This window comes from Andrographis paniculata, unplaced genomic scaffold (assembly GCF_009805555.1).
Source record: "Andrographis paniculata isolate CXL003 unplaced genomic scaffold, ASM980555v1 Contig83END, whole genome shotgun sequence".
NCBI lineage: Eukaryota > Viridiplantae > Streptophyta > Magnoliopsida > Lamiales > Acanthaceae > Andrographis > Andrographis paniculata.
This window is the reverse complement of record NW_026137621.1, coordinates 3047885-3069973: the sequence shown is the minus strand read 5'-3', so window position 1 is coordinate 3069973 and position 22089 is coordinate 3047885. Positions and strand designations below refer to the sequence as shown.

The 22089-nt window shown below is 31.1% G+C and overlaps 1 protein-coding gene across 9 annotated transcripts; it reads left to right on the top strand.

The window, feature by feature from the left end:
• Window positions 1–14695: 14695 nt before the first annotated feature.
• On the top strand, window positions 14696–21806 carry LOC127241686 (pentatricopeptide repeat-containing protein At1g79540). 9 transcript variants are annotated; one of them, XM_051260858.1, is made up of 7 exons: window positions 14696–17577; window positions 18783–18843; window positions 18916–18965; window positions 19069–19246; window positions 20684–20718; window positions 20886–20993; window positions 21482–21804. In XM_051260858.1, exon 1 carries the CDS (start codon window positions 15082–15084, stop codon window positions 17494–17496), a length of 2415 nt encoding a protein of 804 aa, XP_051116815.1. In that variant the 5' UTR covers window positions 14696–15081; the 3' UTR covers window positions 17497–17577; window positions 18783–18843; window positions 18916–18965; window positions 19069–19246; window positions 20684–20718; window positions 20886–20993; window positions 21482–21804. The 9 variants fall into 9 exon arrangements, with proteins under 9 accessions (XP_051116815.1, XP_051116812.1, XP_051116810.1 ...); XM_051260855.1 differs by having other exon boundaries at window positions 20684–20993; window positions 21482–21806; XM_051260853.1 differs by lacking the exon at window positions 21482–21804 and having other exon boundaries at window positions 20886–21263.
• The last annotated feature ends 283 nt before the right edge of the window (window positions 21807–22089 follow it).

Genomic DNA, 22089 nt, shown 5'->3' with positions numbered 1-22089 from the left:
ATTATTATTATTATTATTATTATTATATGATGTTTTGAGATCATTGATTTTAATATTGTTGGTTCTATTTGTTTACTTGTATTTTTTATTTATTTTATCATTTAATTTTATAATGTTGCAAATATGTTTCGTTCCACAATAAGTTTAATTTAAATGAAAGAAGTTTTCAAATTCTAGAAACAATTAAAAATAGCAAAAAATTAGTTAATTAGTTACAATATTTTACGAGAAGAAAATTGTATTTGATATAATATTTTTTAAAAAAAAAATATATATATATATTGATAAATTCAAAAGTTTTAATATATACATATAAACATACCTTAGTTTCTAAACAAATAATATAGGTTGTGTTCGTTTTTAGATTTTTTTTTTTTTTAAAAAAAAAAAGTTATGTTATGCAATTTCACGACTTTTATAAAAATGTCACGAGTTTTTTGTATTAAATGTTATAAGTATTTTACTTAAAAAACACGATACAAAAAATAAACACTGTTAATTGTCAAAATTTCTAGTAACTAAGAAAGTAAAAAAATATATTACATATTGTAACATAAATTTAATTAAAATATGTCTCTTAACAAAGTATCATAATTAATGGACAAGATAAGTGTTCAATATTAACCATCCAATACTAACTTTAATATAAGCCAGGTGAATCTTAGTTACTGTTAAGAAACGGATCTCAACTTCCAAGTTAAAATTAATTTGTGATAGGTGGAGTGTTTTTTAATCTTTATAAGCCAAGGGAGTTCTCACATTTCTTCCAATCTGGGAAAATATTCAATATTTTTTCTTTGAAATGATAATCTCGAAAATCCAAACAGGATCAATACCCATTACGTGCACCATGACTCTGATACCATGTAAAACGGGAGTAATCATCTATGAAAATGACATAATAACAATAATCACTCATAGAGGGAACATGGGAAGGACTCCAAATATCAGAATGAACCAAGGAAAACGTTTACTTGCGACTGACATATTTTCTGAAAAAGATAAGGTTGGTTGTTTTTCCAAATGACAGTTTAAGCAATCAAATGACTCAAAATGAGTAGATACCAAATAACCCTTACTAACGAGAGAGTGAATTTTAAAAGAAAACGGATGACCAAGACAAATATGCTACTGGAGACTAAGGGAAGGATGAGTAGTAAGAGGGGTATGAGTAGTAGCAGCAGAGAAATTACGGGAAAGAATTTTCATAGAATATATTATACCTTAAATAATTGACCGACTTTTCAATCTGTCCCAAAAATTTGACTCATACGTGGATTCTGAATTTGCACACCAGAACAAGAAAAAGTAATAGTAAATCTCTGCTCAACTAGTTGGCCAACTAATACAAGATTTAAAATCAATTGAGGAATACAGTAAGTATCAAGAAGTGATATAAATGGTAAAAATATAGATCTTGAATGAGTGATATCCATGCGACTCTCATTAGCAGTATGTATAGGCAATGAAGATGACACATGATGCGCATTGGTCAATAGGCCAAAGTGTAGGTGTTATATGATGGCAGCAACCGGAATAAAAATACCACAAATTGTCAATGACAAAAGAGAAATTGGAAGCAAGAACTCAATGCGAGAGAATCACGATATTCTGGACTGAGGGAGCCATCCCGATAACAACACGAAATTAAAATTAATTCCGATGACAAAACCAACCACACCACTACGTAGGAAATCAAAGCAGGAGACGGTGGTTGGACACGCCCGCACGCAAGGCCGGAAGGGAGGCGGCGGAAAAGCCCTTCTTGCCGCGATTCACGTTGTTGGTGTGTGAGGCCAGAACGTGCGGCTGTTGGCAACGAAACTTCGGTGGTCGGCCGGCAATGATGTAACGGTTCCGATGGTGGGGGCTGTGTCGACCGGAGCGCGGTGGTTGGAGGTAAATAGCGGCCGGCGGCGGCAGCTAAGGTTTTGAATAGAGAGAATTAATATTTATATTTATATCTCCTCCCTCCATGTGTTCTCTCTTTTACCCCAAACTTCGTGGATACGAAAATCTACTTGCAGCAATGGACAACCATCAAAGTAGCGGTCCGTCCCCCATAACGAAGAGGATAACGAGGAAATTCGATGACCTAGAGCCAGATAGATTGAGTGAGCTTCCAGATTATGTGTTGTTTGAGATCATTGAGCATTGTCGTCGGACTACGCCGTTCGAACTTGTGCGCTCTCTACGAGATGGAGAAATTTTGAAAGGATGTCGATGAAGTTCTTATTAAATGTCCCTCGGAAATGATCTCTGGTTATTCGGCGGACGGAGGCGGTGGGGATCACCAATTTAGCTCCATATGTTTCCGTTTGAAAAATCGCTTAGATCAGGTCATTGATTCTTTGTTCAAACTCAGTCGCCCTAATATTAAGAAATTCACGTTCAGCATTAGGACCGACCATCTTTCCCTATATGATGTGGATCATGATGATTTTTGCCTTTTATGGGCTCGTTCGCTTAACTTAAAGTTGTTTCGATGGATTGAGAGAGATCGAGTACTATTACCTTACATGTTTCTATCGTAACTTAGCGCTTGAGGAGTTGTATATTTAGGGATATACGTATATTTCAAATTGGGGCGACTCCATAAGTTGGACTTCGCTCAAGATCTTGTCCATTTACTCCAGGGATGTTCTGTTCTGGAAAGCTTGGATCTAATCAATATTGAGATTATTACATGTCCATCGTTCATGAATTGCAAGAACATGTCCTTTTTGACATATTTCTTCAAATACGAGTTGTCCGGTATTGTACATATGCTTGAAAATTGTCCAAATTTAGAGACATTGATAACTGTGGAGCATAGAACACCTTGGTACAATTGAAAGATGAATACTGAATATTTCATTCAAAGCGCTTGGGATGTAAATGGAGTTGAATACCTCAACATACAAACTGCACAATTCCATCACTTGAAGTACATCAAAATCCGGCATACCGCTTTCCCGAGTTGTCATTCACTAGGCGGGTGGAATGAGGATGTTGAACGCTTCAACTCACACCTTGTGGCTTATATTATGGCAAACTTCGTTGATCAATTTACACTTCGTTGATGGCGACTAACCATTAACATCAATATATTCAGCACGGACATCATGGCTTTGACATCATGTTAGATGAACTAAATGACTGTCTCACTTAAAAGTTTAATTTATTTTCGGTGAGACTCGAACTTGAGACCTAGGGCTTTGATACCATATTAAGAAGAGATCCAGACTTGTAACCTAAAACCAATTGATGATAGGTAGGGTGGCCCTTCACCCTTATAATCCAAGGGAGTTCCCACATTTTTCCAATGTGGGACAATATTCAACAATTACTTTGTAAATTATTCAAAATTTTGAATTTTTATATACAAAAAATTATATAAGGAATATTGTTAGTTATGCATCCCCCAATTGTTATGCAATATTTTGGTATTTTAATATAACATGTTGTGAATTTATTTACGAATTTTATGGATTTATTGAATAATACATCATATACCAAATAGAATTTAATTATTAGCAGAAGCAATTAAATCGATTAAACTTAAAACAATATTGCGCCGAATAAAATTGAAATATAAACAAACAACCCCTAAGCTCAATTAAATTGAGTGTAATTAAAAGCAACAGAAAAGCATTGAATTTGATTTAAATCAAGGAGCACTTCCCTGTTCGTTCTTCGTTGACAAAGCTTGTCAAAAACTACCTGGTGGTGTAGGGGTTGGACTTGTGACCGTAAAGTCATGGGTTCAAACCCTCGACACCTCAGGTTACCTACCACACATGGTTCGCCTAGTGTGACTTGCTTATCGTGCCTAGTTTGCGGGTATTAGGTTCGGCTGAAAGTTACCCAATGCGCATTTTCGGGTAGCAACTACGGATTCTCACGTCATAAGAAAAAAAAAAAAAAAAAAAAAAGAACATGCAGTCCTACAACCCAAGTGCAAAATCCTATAACTTAACCATAAAGTTCCACGGCCCAAACACAAAGTCCAACGATCTAAAACACTAAGTCTTACTGCCTAAACATTTTTTTTTTGAGTAATTAATTATTTTTTATTTTAAAAATATTAAATATTGTTCAAATATTTGGAAAGAAAGAGTATATTTTAAAAATTATTATTACATAAAACATAACATCAATTATTTTTTTTATTTAACTTAAAAAAAGTAAAAGAAAAAAAAATGGAAACTTCCATCTGAAATTTTGAATATAGCCTAAGAATAATTTGATAAATTATTTTGTAGGTAAGTCAGCCACAGCAGTGATTGGCAACTAGATTTGGTCATGATTAATTAAATTAAATTAATTTTTAATTGAATAATAATTCGTGTCAAGTGTATGGTTGCTTGTCTCGTAATTAATGAGGCAATCAAAACCCCTTACAATAAATAAAAGTTAGGAATTGACCAATTGATACCCACGTTGTACCTAAATTTGGATTAACCTTTTTATTTTTTTTAAATATTTATTTTTTTATATTATATATAAATCTATTTATTTTTATTAAAAATATTTTACAAAATAATATTTAATAGAAAATTTTATTATTTTAATATTCAACACGACTCCAAATCCAATTGTACATAGGAATGTCAATGGGACGGGTTCTGCAGGCCCCGAGATCCGTCCCGCTAGAAAATATTAGGCTCCGAGACCCGCCTCGCCCCGCTTCCACCCGGCTCCAGGACCCGCCCCGCTCCGAACCCTCCAGGTTCGGGCCAACACGGCAAACCTATTTTTTTTTAAAATATATAATAATAAATATTTTTTTAACAATCGAATACTAAAACAAATAATATTAAAAGCAGAAAAAAATCTAAAAACAATCAAATATTGATCTATAAAAATAAGATAAATAAATAAATAATATATTTTTATTATATAAATATACATATATTAGGTATAATAATTTTAAAAAATTATTTGGAGCAGGCGACTAATTGAATTTTATATTTAAAATTATTTAAGTAAATAAATAATATATTTTTATTATATAAATGTACATATATATTAATTATAATAATTTTAAAAAATATCCGAATTCGGGTCCAGATCCGGATTGGGATGAGTTTTTAGTAAAACCCGTAACCCGCCCCGAACTCGGCCGAATTTTAAATTTTAAATCCATAACCTGCCCCAAAATATATTATTTAGACCCGAACCCGCCTCATTAAAAATGGGTCCGAGGCGGATCCGAGGCTAACCCGCGCCATTTCACATCCCTAGTTGTAGGTTCGGAAGCCAAACGCGCCCTAACCGACACTTTGTCTATCACCTTTCTACAATATTTACTCACTTTTTTATTCTTTTTGCTTTTTGCCTTTGTTAATTTGGCGCTTTTTTTTGTACCTTTTTTATTTTTCTTAACAACAATAGTTAAATATATATATTTTTTGTTTTCAGTCCAATGTATACATTTATTTATTTAATAGATTAAAAAATATATTTTCTCCATTCAATTAAAAAATATATATTTATTTTTTATATGAATTTTAAAAAATAATGATATTTTAATTATAGTATATAATTAAAAATAATATAAAAATAATTTTATTATTATTTTTTTGGAATAAAAGTATTAATATGATAGTAAAATAAATATATTTATGAAAAAATAGAATTTTTTTTAAAAAGGTTATATTATAATTAAACAATTTAAAATAAATATATATATATTTTGTGAATAAACCTATGAAGTAATATTTTATTAATTAATTGAAATATATAAAATTGTTTTTATATTTTTGCTTTGAAAATACAAAAATATACTCCCTCCGTCTCAATACAGTCTTGTTTACTATTTTATTTTTGTATGTTGTAAAACAATAGTCTCATTTCTATAAATAATCATATTAATATAAAATTACATTTACTTTTTCATTATTATTACACAATTGCCACTACTTTTTACAGTAATACACTTACAAGGGCAAAAAAGTCTTTTACATATACTTTTTATTCACTACTAATATAATATCAATATTCATTAAATCTCGTGTCAAACACAACTCAAACTATAATTTTGGGACGAAAAAAGTATGATTATTTGAAAATATAAAAATATATTTTTAAATATGATTCTTTTTACTATAATTAAAAATAATTACTTTTGGATAAGACAATAAAATATACATTAAATTGAAATTGGGAAGTATAAAATATTTTCAGCACCTGCTGAATAGGCATAATTTAATTATATACAATTATTTTAATTTGATTAATTAAGTTTAATTAATTTTTAGGCATTCAGACAACGTGTTGAATCCAAACCCTTCAGCACTTGATTTGTGCTGATAAAAGTTTGTTAGAAAAATATATTGCTTTCGTCCCCTTTATAAATAATCCCTCATCCCACATAATTTATTCTTATTTTTTATTTTCGTCAGTCCCACATAATTTGTCCTTTTTATTTTTGGAAATATAATTATGCACTTTAATAGCATTTAAATTTTATAATTTTCTTAATTTTAATTAAACTATTTACTTATTTTAATCTTAATCTATAATTATTTTTACTAAATAATTATTATTTTTATTAATACACTTCTTAATTATTTACTAATTATACTTTACCTAAATTCTCGTATCTACAGTAATAGTCCCATATTTTCTGGGACGGAGGGAGTATATACTTAATATGTCCCAATCGAAATGGCTCTTTGGAGTTTTACAATAGATAAAAAAATAATAATATTTTATTGTTTAATGTATGTGTAAGACATTTTGATATTTTATAAGATAATTATATGTATAATAGTATATTTATAAATTAACTAAAAGTTAAAAAATATTTTGATATTAATATATAATTATTATTTTTTTAAATATAAAATATAGATTTTTGAATGGGACATACGAAAATATCTTAATTCAAAATTTCTTTATCTTTAAAATATTATAAATATTATATTTAAGGGAAAAAATTAATTTTGGTCCAAATATAATCAAAATTTATCAATTTTTGTTTAAATATAAAAAAACTTATCAATTTTAGTCTAATTATAAACAATTTCAATTAATTTTGGTTCCATTATAAACAATTTCAATCAATTTTGGTCTCATCGTTAAAAAACTAACGAAAATTGTTGACGTGGACGTAATGGAGGTGACGTGGCAGCTGATCTGAAAACTACACGGTCATGTACAATTATACACGGCTATGTATATTTCAGTGTATAATTATACATGGTTATGTTAGCTACACAACCATGCAATAGTTTTCAGACGAAGATTAGGGGTGTATTTTTTTGGTTGAGTTTAAGAAAATTTGATTTGAGTTTAGTATTAAAATAATATTTTGATGGAATATTTTGTGAAAAAAAAAAAAAATTCTTTTCAAAAAATACATAATACAAATAGTAAAATATGAAAAAATTAGTGTAAAGAAGCAGACCCTAACTTCAATCAAATTAGATAATAATACCTTAGCTTTATATTATTTTTTTTCCCATTCTTATGATATTTTTCATAACAAATGCATTGTGTTAGCTTAACTATGTTTTCAGATGAAGATTATATTCGATCAATAGTATTCTCCCCATCCCAGAACTAAGTTTGGGTTGTGTTTGACACGGGATTTAAGGAATATTGATATTATATTGACAGTGGGTAAAAAGTATGTGTAAAAGACCTTTTTGCCCTTGTGAATGTATTAGTATAAAAAGTAGTGACAATTGTGTAATAATAATGAAAAAGTAAGGATACTTTTATAATGATATGGTTATTTATGGAAATGAGACTATTGTATTAGAACGAAAAAAATGATAAACATGACTATTGTATTGGAACTAACGCAGTATATTTTTTAAAAACTGTGCATAAAGATTTCTTAAGAAATGAATCAAGCACAATTCAAAACCTCAAAAACAATTATTTAAATGGAGTTTTATTATTTAATATGACATTTTTAATTAATAAAAATTATTGTAAAAAAAATAAAAAATGATTTGTGACTTTGAAATAACTAAGAAATCATATCCTTATTTTTAAAGCTTTCATTGAAAGTCAAATTAAACATCAATACCTCCATTATAATTTGGGTAAACTCCATTATAATTTGGGTAAATTTTTTTTTTTTACTTTCGTAAATGGACCTTTTATTATTTTAGTTCTGTAAGTGGAACATGTCGCAAACTAGTCTTATAAGTGAAAAATTTTCGTTGTTTTAGTCCTCCGGCGCCGGAGACGCCTGCGTGGTTCGAGCGGAGGTGACGTGTCCGTCAGGTGTCGCTGACCTGGCGGGCACGTGAATTTTTTTTCATTTTTTAAAATTTTTTTTAAAAATTATTTTTAATTTATTTTTAAAAATTATTTGTATTATAGATAGATTATATATTATATATATTGCGTAAGAGTTTGAATATATTGTACTCTCTTTGTCCCATATAAAAAGCAATATTTGGATTTCGGAATGAAAATTTATGTTGATAGAATAAAGGGAAAATTTATGTGATGAAAGAAACATATGTATATATATTTTTTTATTTAAGCGATGTGATGCAATAAAATATATTAATTATTTTATATTTTAAAAATATTGCAAAATATGCTGAACAGACCAAAATAAAAAATATTGCAAGATATATGAGACGGAAAGTAATTTTTATGATATTTATTGGATATTGTGTCAATAAAAAATATTAAATGAACACTCAATTTTGGTTTGAGTTTGAATTTTTTTTTTTTTTAGTTTAAGTTTAACTAGTAATTCGATATAGTTTTTTTTTAAGAGAAAAATTAATATTCCCTCAGTCCCATAACAAAGTATTTAAGTTTCCATTTTAGTCTATCCCCGTAACAAAGTATTCATTTCTTTTTTTTTTTTAAAGTAACTGTACTATCTATCTAACATTACAAATACGCTTACAACTTACAATATATTACACAAATGTCATTACTTTTATATCACACATATTAATAAGGTTATTTGAGTCATTTCTACTTTATTCCTAATATATCTCAATATAATACTAATATTTCTAAAATTACGTGCAAAAAGCAAATTGATACTTCTTTATGAGACGGATGGAGTATAATTTTATTAAAAATTATATAGTTTAAATGGTAATAATTTTATTTTGAAACCAAAACCATATAAATCCTAATAAACAATACATACAAATATTTCGGCCGAAGGTTTACCTAGTGCGCACTTTTAGATAGCGACTGCGGATTCCCACGTTAAAAAAAAAAAAAAAAAAAAAAAAAAAATAAAATACAAATATAATTGAGCAATTGTTATGGTATCTATAATGAAATGTGACAGTGAACCTCTTATAATTTCAATTACTACCACCAATTATATGATATAACAAAATTACCTGCTTGACATTAAAAGCAATTATATCATCTATTAATTAATTCACCATAATAATTAATTTTATCTTTAATAATCTCATTCAATAAATATGACAACACATGATGATAAATTAGTTTCCAATAATAGTTAAATAATAAAAAATTATAATCGAACTAATATATATATATATATATATATATCAGAATAATAAAAAAAATTGTAACCAAACAAAAAATAAAACTTACGGCTAGGGTGTTAATCGGCTATTTATCAGTACTATATCTCAATCATCATATGAAAATATAGCACTATAAAAATACTAAGGGTAAATTATTTTTTTAGTCTCGTATTTGACCCCCTTATTATTTTAGTCTCGTAAGTAGAGCATGTCGTAAATTAGTTCCATAAGTGAAAAAATTTTGTTGTTTTAGTCCTCCGGCGCCGGATCTTATTTTATTTTATTTTTTATTTTTTTTTAAATTTTTTTAAAAATTTATTTTTAATTTTATTTGCCTTTTTTAATTTTTTTATTTGGTCCAATTAAAAAAAAAATCCACGTGTCCGCCAGGTGTCGCTCACCTGGCGGGACACGTGGCTTCCGGTGAGCCACGCGGGCCTCTCCGGCGCCAGAGAACTAAAACAACGAAAATTTTCCACTTATGGAACTAATTTGCAACAAACTCCACTTACGGAACTAAAATGATAAGGAGGTCCAGTTACGAGACTAAAAAAACGGTTTACTCAAATATTAATAAATGCTATTAGGTCTATTTTATATGTATGCTATAAATTTATATCTAATGTGCTAATTGGTATATATTATTGTACTATTACCACTGTGTTGATTAAATACTCATTCCGTCTCATAAAGAAATATTCATTTGCTTTTTGCACGTAGTTTTAGAAATATTAGTATTATATTGGGATATAATAGGAATAAAATAAAAATAACTAAAATAACCTTATTAGTATGTGTGATATAAAAGTAATGACATTTGCGTAATATATTGTAAGTTGTAAGGGTATTTGCAATGATAGGTAGATAGTACAGTTACTAAAAAAAAAAATGAATACTTTGTCATGAGACAGACTAAAATAAAAAAATGAATATTTTGTTATAGGCCGGAGGGAGCATTTGAAATCCCATTAAACATCTTTCTATTATTATTATTATTATTATTAATAATATAAAATACAAACTCTAATGTCTACATCTATAATTATTCGTGCCATAACAAAAGAAAATACAATTATTTTCATATATAATATACCTTAGAAATTAAAAAAGGCTTTGTTTGTTACACCATCTCCAGACTTGTTATGAGAAAACGAGAAAGAAAACAAATAAAGAATACAGAGGTTTTACGTGGTTCGGTGACAGTGTGTCAACCTACGTCCACGGGCAGGAACCGGAGAGATTTTATTATACTGATTCAGAGATTTACAATATGTCATCCGACTAAGAACCATAGTTGTCTATTTATAAGCACTCCAAAACACCCTAAACCCTAAGTCCATTTGTTATTAATTAGGATAAGCCCAAAAGGAACCCTGCCAATTGAAACAGCCCTTTCGCTTTGGTTTAGGGTCGAGTAGACCGCTAAATCCAAGTCACGTTTCAACAATCTCCACCTTGACTTGGAGTTTCTCCAACCGCCAAAGGTTCGTCAGTATCTCTCAGTCGTCTCCTTCCTGCCAGATGCCCCGAGAAGGCTTTACCTCCTACGAATATTCACCAAGTTCAAGCAATGCTCAAACTTCTCCGTCGGTAGCGCCTTTGTCAACATATCAGCTGGATTGTGTTCTGTAGCTATTTTCTGAATAGAAAACTTGTCTTCCTCCAGAACATCACGGATAAAATTCAACCTTACATCAATATGTTTGGTTCTCTCATGATACACTGGATTTTTAGCCAAACTCAAAGCACTTTGACTATCACAGAATAACACCGGTTTCTCCACCTTCAGACCCAAACTCTGCACCAGACCATGTAACCAGATACCCTCCTTAATACCTTCAGTCATTGACATGCATTCCATATCTCCATTTATCCAGTTTTAATTCCAAATATGTAGTTACTACAGTAATTTTACTTCAACAATAACTTCATTTTTCACTATTATTCTTCAAATATTCAATTTTCCTATTATTTTAAACAACTTTTAATTTTTCTAATTTAAAATAAAATTTTAAATTAAAAATTGTAAAAAATAAAAATTAAATTTATAAATTAAATTTATAATTTTAAAATTTTAAAAAATAAAAAAATAATAATAATTCAACGCAAAAAATTGGCTTTGAATTTGACGTGGGTTGTCGGGTCGAAGACAACCCACGCCAAAAATATCAACCCAGTACCATTAGCTTTTCAAAGCCCATAATACACACCATATGGGTATTGTATTTTTATTTTTATTTTTTCCTTTACATTTATGTGTATTTTTGTTTGTAGGGCTATCTAATAATTATATATATATATATATACTGTTTTTATTGTTATATGATTTTACAAATATTTCAATACAAACTTTTTATTTACTTTTAATAAATTATTACACCTATATAAAAAAATATATACAAACTATTTGGGCTTTGACATAATAAAATATCATTCTATGTACGTGGGCTATGCATTTAAAATATTTACACACAATATATAAATACATATAATAAACTACATACAAAAAACCATAAAATTATATATAAAATATATATATTTCATCCGTTCCACTTAATTTGTCTTTGTATTTTTATTTTTGTCTATCTCATTCATTCTTGTAAAATATAATTATATACTTTAATCACATTTTAAAATTCATTATATAATTTTTTTTTATTTTAATTAAACTATTTAGTCATTTTAATCTTAATTTATAATTTTTTTATTAAATCATAATTATTTTTAATCTCATGTCACTTTTTTTTTAAAAAAAATGATTACCCATTTTAATCTTATTTTAAATTTTCTAATTTTAATTAAACTAATTAGTTATCTTAATCTTAATCTATAATGATTTATATTAATGTTAATTATTTTCACTAATATATTTTTAATTATTTACTAATTATATTTATAAAAAATTCTCGTGTCTATAGTAACCAGGACACCCAATGTGAGACAGAGGGAATAGTAATTTGTATAACTTGTTATTTTTGAAAAAAAAAAAAAATTATCTATCATGAACAATGAATGTTAAAATATATCTAAAATCTATTAGTCTTAATAAAACGATTGTTAAAAACAATAATTATATCAGTTAATTTAAGATAATGATATTCATCCAACATCATGTCGAAGGAGAACTAAAAATGTAATATCCCACAATCGCGAATCGCCTTGACTTGTGGAATAAATTCAAAGAATGGTAAACTGTTTTTTAGTCTCGTAACTGGACCCCTTATCATTTTAGTCCCGTAAGTGGAGCCTGTCGCAAATTAGTCCTATAAGTGAAAAATTTTCGCTGTTTTAGTCTTCCGGCGCCGGAGATGCCCGCGTGGCTCGCTGGATTTATTTATTTATTTTTTTTTTTAATTTTTTTTAATTGGACTAAATTAAAAAAAAATACAAATAAAATTTAAAATAAATTAAAAATAAGTTTTAAAAAAAATTTAAGAATGAAAAAAAAAATAAAATAAAATCCACGTGTCCGCTAGGTGTCGCTGACCTGACGGACACATCACCTCTGGCAAGCCACGTGGGCGTCTCCGGCGCCAGAGGACTAAAACAGCCAAAATTTTTCACTTATAGGATTAGTTTGCGACAGGCTCCACTTACGAGACTAAAATGATAAGGGGACCAGTTATGGGATTAAAAAAAATAGTTTACCCTAAAAAGAAAGAAATACTCTTCGGGTGTGTTTGTTTGGGGGAATGGATTAGATTTCCATTATTCATCCCATTTTTTCCTCCCAAAAATATCAAATCAAACACCTATTTTTCATTTTTTATATTATACTATAAATCAATTTTACATTCAAAACATCACATCAACACCTATTTATATCGCATTATACAATTATTCAAATTCAAAATTTTTACTAACGTGGATCACTTTTCTTTATTTATCTAATATTTACTAGGTGTTATTCTAGGAACAATAATGTTTAATACCTTTATTTTTCTTGTGCATTTTACACATTCTTGTACAATTGATCCATAGTTTTGGGAGATTTTCAATAGTGAAGATGATCGAGGTCATTTTCATAGCGAGTTAACGGTGTGTTGTCTATGTCATTTTAATCGGATTGAAGGAATTTTGAAAATTATTTTATTTGAAAAAAAAAGAGTAATTATTAAGCTTTTCTTGAAGGTGCAAAAAATTTCTTGCAGTGATAATTGAACTTACGCAATAAGAATATAAATGACAATAACATGATAAAAAAATATTTAGTCTCTTATTAATATATCAAAATAACAAATTATTGTTAAAAAATCATGGAACAATTTTCATTTCATCTCGAAAATCAATTGCAGCTCAAGCGAAAGTTAATTGTTTTTTTTTTTCTCAAGCGAAAGATGTCTCACCGCTTGATCTACAAGGGTTTGACTTGTGTTTAGTTTAATTGATATGAGAATTGTAATAGAGTATCGTATATTAATTTATTTCAAAATTTTATAAATAAAATAGATATTAAATATTTTGGCATAAATAATTTTTGTATTTGGACAAATAATTAATAATTATTTGTAATAATACTATTTCTTTAAAAGATAATTTAGATTACTTATAAAAAATTATTTATTTAAAATATAAATAAAAAAATTTGTGTTTTATTGGATTTATCCAAAATTTTTACTACTCAAAATCAAAACCTCTTAAGTTAACAGACTATACATCGGACAGTTCCTTGCAAAATTTAACGGTTTCAATGTGTTTGTTCATATCAATTCGGTAATACCTAAATTTTTCAAGACAGTTTAAACTATTCAAACTAAAATTGAACTTTTTCAAATTACAATTTCGATTATAATTTGACGGTTTCGATTATGGTTTATAAACCGTTTCTTTCGATTTAGAAATTGCTATTGCCAATTTATATTTATTCATTTTTAATAATATAAATTTTTTTATTCTCTATTTTTTCTAAATTTAAATTTTAGTTTAAAACATTGATCTGATTTGATTTAGATATATATATTTATTATGTAAAAATCATAATAAATAATGTAATTAATTTGATTTTTACAGTATTAAAATAATAAATTTAGTAAATAATTAAACTAAAATTTAAATGAAAATAAATACAAATAAATAATAAAATAATTTAAATTAAATATAATTATATAATAAAAAATTATAAAATTTAAAATATAAATATAAGAAATAACATCATTAATAATTATTTATTTTATTAATATTATTTTGATTTTTATTATTGCCCTAATCAAAATATTTGCACATCCATACTCCACAGCCGCCGCCGCAGCTCGCTGCCCGCAGCTCCGCACGCCGCACGGTCGTCCTCCTCTATCTTCTTCTTCCCCAATTCTTTCATCTCTTTCTTCTTTCCTTTCCTTTTTCTTCTTCTTCACTTCACCTACCCTGCTCCTACTGCTCCACAGCCTCCACTGCGCCTGGTACTGCAAGATTCAAAAAAAAAATAAAAATAAAAAATGGTCCATGTTGTCCCTGATCGGACATGGGGAGGGGATTGGCTCCTGAATGTGAATTCATTTCTCGCCGCAGAATAAACCTCTGGTAAACCCCAAATTGAAGGAGAAAGCACGCCGGGGAAGAATTTCCAGATGTTGTAGGGAAAAGATGAGAGCTTTACCGTTTCATTATGCGGAAATTCTGCCATTCTCCATTCCTCCATTCGATCAAATCCCTAAGGTTGACTCGGGCTTCTGCCTTCTCTTCAAGTTCTGACAGTCCGCGGCAAAATCCCACGGTTTCGAATGTGCTTGCTCGTATCAATTCGGTGGATCGGATTTGGCCCTCACTCAATCAGGTTTCCCGATTTCTGAGTCGCGAGGATATAGTTTCAGTTCTTCAGTCCCAGGCAAGATTGGGGAATAATCCGATAATTTGTTTTCGATTCTTCATTTGGTCTGCTTGGAAAGCTCGCTTACGAAGCGGCCTCTCGCGGAAAATAATTGTCGATATGCTTGTGAGCTCCTGCGAATCGAATTCATTCGATTTGTACTGGAGCGTTCTCGATGAATTGAGTAGCAAGAAAATCCCCATCCCTGCGGATGCATTTGCGGTGTTGATGTTAGGTTATTGGAGATTGGGGAAAGCGGAAAAGGCAGTGGCGACATACAGTAAGATGAAGAACTATGAATGTGAGCCAAATTTAGCCGTTTACAATGTGCTGCTGGATGTTTTGGTTAAGAAGGGTGTGATTTTGCTGGCGATGGCGATTTACAACAAGCTGATGAAATCAAATTTGATGATGGGTTGCGATACGTATAACACTTTGCTGGATGGACTGTGCAAGAGCGGGATGACAAAAACCACACTGAAACTGTTCGATGAAATGACTGTGAGAGGAATCTCTCCAAACAGGATTACTTACACAGTGATTGTCTCAGGATTGTGCAAGGAGAAAAGGACAGACGAAGCCTATAAGCTTTTTGAGGTGATGAAGAATAATGGATGCAGGCCAGATGCTGCTACATACCATGCTTTGCTTAGTGGGCTCTGTAAGTGTGGCAAGATCGACGAGGCCCTAATGCGATTCGAGTCGATTGTGAATGAAGGTGATGTAATTGGGATAGAGGGTTATAGTTGTTTGGTTGATGGTTTGATAAGAGCCAAGAGGATTAGTGAGGCACAAGAATTGGTTCGCAAGGCTTTTGAAGTGGGTATCGTACCTGATGTTGTCTTGTACACAATCATGCTGCGTGGATTATGTGAAGCCGGAAAGTTGAAAGAGGCAACAGCTATGTTGCAAACGATGATTGAAGTAGGTGTCGTGCCCGACACTCAATGTTATAATGTCTTAATCAAAGGCTTTTGTGACATGGGGCTGTTGGATGAAGCTCGATCTCTGAAACTGGAGATTTCCCGGCACGATCAGTTTCCCACCACGTACACTTATACGATTCTTATTTGTGCTTTGTGCAGGAATGGTGTGGTGGGGGAGGCTCAGCAGATTTTCAATGACCTAGAGAGGGTCGGCTGCTCCCCTTCCATTGTGACTTTCAATGTTCTTATTAATGGGCTTTGCAAGGCTGGTGAGCTTGAGGAAGCTAATTTAATGCGTTACAAAATGGAGATCGGGAAAAATCCTTCATTGTTTCTCCGCCTTTCACAAGGCTCGGATCGTGTCCCTGATAACACGAGTCTGCAACAGATGGTGGAGAACTTGGTTGACTCTGGGGATGTTCTTAAAGCTTACAAGCTTCTTACCCAGCTTGCGGATCATAGTGGTGTTCTTCCAGACATTATAACATACAACACACTGATCAATGGTTTCTGCAAAGCTGGGGAAGTTGATGGCGCTCTTAAACTGTTTAATGAGCTCCAGATTAGGGGACTTGTCCCTGATTCGGTAACTTATTCAACACTCATTAATGGGCTCCAATTTGTAGGTAAAGAGGAGCACGCATTTAAGATGTTTGAGAAAATGGATGAAAATGGGTGTGCACCTAACCAATCTGTGTATAAAACACTTATGACTTGGTGTTGTAGAAGGTCGAAACTTTCTGTTGCTTTCAGTATTTGGTTGAGATACTTGAGGAGTTTAGCCGTCAAGGAAGAAGCTTTACAGTTATCTGAGGAATATTTTAAGAAAGGTGATATGGTGAAGGCTGTAAAGAGCTTACTTGAACTGTGTGTTGAGTTGCCGGATTTTGACTCATCCCCTTGTAACATTTGGCTTATTGGATTGTGTCAAGGCAATAGAACGGAGGAGGCCCTGAAGATATTTTCCCTTCTTGAGGAGTTCAATGTTGATGTATATGCCCCTGGATGTGTGAATTTGATTAATGCTCTATGCGCTGTAGGAAATCTCAATAAAGCAGTTGATGTTTTTCTCTACACTATGAAGAAACGCTATCTATTGAAACCAGGAGTTTGTAACAGTTTGCTTCGGCATCTTCTCAATTCAAAAGATAAAGCACCAATAGCGCATGAACTTGTTGATAGAATGCAGTCAGTGGGTTATAGTGTAAACTCTCATATTTATCCTGTAACAAGATCCCTTCTTCGTGAACCTTTGTCCGTGCAAAATAGAGAAAAGGCAGTTGGATAGATTGCCTGTACCTGTATTCACTTGTGTTATTCTATTTTTGTCACTTTAAGGTGGTGGCAATGTCACAGGGATCAAGTTGTGGTGAGGGCTTATGCCTACTCCGCTTTTCTCATTTTTGAAATATAGTTTGCTGACTGCACCATACCTAGTATTGATAAATTTCTCACTTGATGTATTTTTCGAGGGTATTATCTTTATATTTTTATTAAGTTTTTACAATTGATCTTTATCCGTCGCTTGAAATTATTAAAATTCATTAAAGAAATCTATATCTTGGATTATTTTGAAATTTTTATGATTTTTGATATTGGGGTGGTATGTTATGGTGTGTTCTTTCCTTTTCATCCTCAGTTTTGAAATCACTGCAGATAAAACCCTAGGTTTTGTTGTTTCTTATAGTTTTTTATGGGAGGTAACAATTTTATATCATAAAAGATGGGATAAAATACATCTGAGAATGTAGAAGCTCCTAGTACATAGATAGGCACAGAAACATAGGAGTTGAGTATAGGGTATAGGGACCGGGGCTCTGAGGTCTGAGGAACCCAATTCTCTGAATCATTTGGCTACCCTTCTTGTGACAAAGTTAGCCAAATGTTTTCCGATCGGTAGATGTGATGAAAAGTGATGTTAGTTTGAATTCAATGTTCAAAGGAGCGCTAAATACAACAGAGTGCATTTTTGAGTCACTCAACCATAATTTAGAGCAATGAGTCTAACTGCCCCAAGACAACATGCTCAAGGACATATGAGACGGCACAAATTTAAGCAACATTTGAGTCCACTGACCTAATATGTTTTGATAGGCTGAACATGTGTCCGTTGTCCAAAGTGATCTCGAGTGACTGCAAGTCTGCAACATTTGTTGTTTATAGTGACATATACAAGTCTTGTTAACATCAAGCGTCTTTTTGTATTTGCTGTGATCCTATGCTCTTGCTTCTTGCCAACTTGAATGATTGAACTCGAGGACTTGTATATGATTCCATGGAAAATTTTGATAATGTGTGTGTAGCTTTAGGTGGTAAGTGTCAGGTGATCTTGATCTTCTATTCCCAAGATTTTTATGTAATTTCACTTGATTCTGAGAACAATTTCAAACAAAGGATATTTTTCCTGTTTTTGATAGCTATGAAGTCATGCTGTTTGGTAATTTTAAATCTTGTGTAAATTTTGCATTTATACGGCACTTTCCTGTTTATGTTGTTTCATCGTTGTTCTTTTGCCTTCGGTTTTGGACTTCTGAACCAATTAAGTTGAACTTTATATTTTTGCTCTCTGATCAGATTTGGCAGTCACTGCTGTATTTCTCATGCTGTTGCAATGCTGTGGCAGGGATATGATAGAGTTAGTTATTCACTTTGTTTCATTTTAATGGGCAGATTTCACTTCCAACCATCATTATGTTGTTGCTATCAGGTTTAAAAATGAATCTGGATGCAAAAGTCCACCCTCCTCACTCCTCAGCTGTAAGTATCTATTCTTGTTCTTAAAACATTCTATGTTGTATTTGATTTTAATGTTCATGTTTAAAAGGGAAACTAATATGAAGTTGAGTATAATGGAATCTAGTGCAGATATACTAGAAAGGGGATGCTTGTGAAAGTACGAAAAAGTGGCATGTCTGCACTTTTCAACTGAATTTTGGAAAGTATATACGAATGAGAATGAGTTTTTGGAATTTGCAACTGATACATATGAGTCCAGGATGATGATCAATGTATTGTCCATGATATTACCTCTGCTGAAGGTATGTATGTAGTATACTTTATGCATGACCCTCTCGTTAATTGTGACTCCTCTGGTTTACTTCCTTGGTGCTTTTTGGTCATCATATTGATTTATTGTGCTTAGTTTTGTTTTGGCTACCTTCATTATCATTAGTACAAATCAAATTTTAAGTGAATTTTTTTTTTAAATGCTGCATGCTTAATTGTTGGCTGCTACTGTTGTTGATGTCACTATATTCTTGCTGATTTATAACCTGAGGATTTAGGCCACAATTGCTTTAAGCTGCTGCATATGTAGTTTAAATCCTCATTTTCCATGTAATAACTATATTTTTAGCTTATAACTATTCTGCTTCAGGGTTCATTCTCCAATTGTTGTGAAATATATCCTCCAGTTATGAGAGCTAGCTGTTTGATCATGTGTAGCACCTTGTTCTTTAGTCTCACCTGCTACTATATATTGGAAGTTCTTGTAGCCAATGGGCTAGTCTTTTATTTTTATTTTATTTTATTTTTCGATCTATCTTAAATATGTTCCTTTATGTGGACTTGACATTTTATCATGAGATAATAAAAATGATGGTCTTAAATGAATATTGGAAAATTATTTCTGCCTGCTTGAGAAGTTAGGCGTTTACTTCCCGTACCAATTTTTCACTTCGCTCTAAATGCAAATAAATTGAGAGTTTGTTTTCGTCTGGAATGCAACTAATTAAACAAAACCATTAAAGAACACCGTTGGTCATATCTCTGTGGATAGGATATTATTTTACCTTTCACAATCCATAAATTATCATGGGCTTATGTTGACTTCTTAGCAAATCTTGCTGCTCAGGGTTGCACAAATTTTGCTAATGCTCCTGCAACTCCTATTTAGTTATATCTCCAGTTGGGAGATTGACTTTTAAATGCTTGTTTCCTAGATTCTTGTACTATGGGGTTAATTTTACATTTATAATAAGCTATATATATGTTCAAGAAATAAATATTGCCATGGGTTTAAGATTATACAGCCCTAGAGGAATATGTCTGCTATCGTGCTATGATGATGTTCTGATGGATTTATTTTTTAAAGAGAAACAATCCACTGCTACAAATAGAAATATAAGATAAGTAATCTACATCTGCTGAATTTGTTTTGGTTTGGAACTAAAACTAGGATAGAGAAAAATAGAGCACTTTCTTGGCGATGCACATTGGCACGGCTTGGTACTTTTATTTTGGAGTATGCGCAAAATTGGCCTGTGGCACTTATTTCTCTTACGTCACCTTCCCCTGTTGCACAACTCTTTGCTGCACTTACCAATTCAACATCCCATTTTTCTTGGTCGAAATATTCCTTTTTATGGTGCTAGCTAACTTTAACTATCTTTGTGTTTGTGTACCTATTCTTGTAGCAGTATAGAAGAAGCATTCTTATGTTTCACTCATTTGCGGAGTTTTCTCTCTCTCTTCAGGTATCGTCACTCTGGACAAGGGGAACCCATTTTAAGTACGGTGACAAGCCTCTGGTGTTTGCATACTTTCTCTGTTTTGGATCTTTATTTTCTTGTGGCCTTCTTCCCTTATTATACCATGGATTTCAGGGCTCTTTCTATGCCGTTATCATTATTCTAATTTCTTGATGAGGCAAGAGGCATCTCTTTTCCATATTTGTAGGATATTGAAGATCTCAGCACCTTTTCCCAACAGCATTTGCTTTGGTTCCATCGATTTTTATGATTATCCAAGCACTCATGTTGGACTTTGGTGGAGCAACATTCGCGAGTATGTTTTTGATATATCTTTTTCTTTGCTTTCATATTCAGTTTTGAGAAAAGTTCAAACCTTACTTCAGGAATGAGATCATTGCTATGTACTTAAAGCTTCTCTATATTCGACCTGCTTTTAATCTAAATCTTAGTATGGAACTTTGTCTATGCATTGCTACTGCTCGGATGAGAATCTATGTTAATAGTGCAAATGAATCTGTGGTAGATCCATTTATATTTATCTATTTAATGTTTTGAACTGATTTTAATCCGCCTTGGCTTATTTATTCTGCATAACTTGATAAAATTACCACGTCGAGACACATTTGCATGAAAATTTTAGATCTCAGACGTCATCATGTTTGTCGAATAGGTATCAGGTGCCCCTGCTGTGTGTGATTCTTGTTCTTCTCTAAAAAGAAATGAATCACTGTAAATCTCCGGCCTTGCTGCGAGAGCATATATATATATATATATTGTATCAAATGTTTTTCTCTGATCTAGGAAACAATGGATCGACCTTGTTCAAGCACCCGTGTTCTTTTGTTAGATCGATCACTGGACTTCGTTTTTTATCTTCAGCTATGATTATAGACACAGGTGAGCTACTTTTGAATTGATAATTTTTGTTTTTATTGTTGGTAGAAGAAAATCGAAATGGCATGATGCCGTGTGGGATTTGAGATCAAATGTTTTTTGTTCTACTTGGAGTTTAGCAGCAAGGATAGAATCGATTTGCGAGAAAAAAAAATATGTATTTGACTTGAGGATATGTTTTTATGTTAAAAGTAATTTTGGATATAGGTAAACAGAGCCTTGGTTTGTGAATCAATTTTTGTAAACAGAAAAAAAAAAATCTTTGGATATACTCCCTCCGTCCCATATCTATATGTCTATTTACTTAGTTTTAGAAATATTAGTATTATATTAGAATATAGTAGAAATAAAAGTAAAAAGACTAAATTGCCCTTGCTAGTATTGTATGATATAAAAGTAATAACATTTGTGTAATATATTATAAATTGGAAGAAATTGGAATAAAAGTAATAACATTTGTGAAATATATTATAAATTGGAAGAGTATTTGTAATGTTAAGTAGATTAGTATAGTT

Bases quoted from the DNA above. Each gene is read 5' to 3' on its own strand.
- LOC127241686 (XM_051260855.1), top strand. From the start codon at position 15,082: ATGCGGAAATTCTGCCATTCTCCATTCCTCCATTCGATCAAATCCCTA.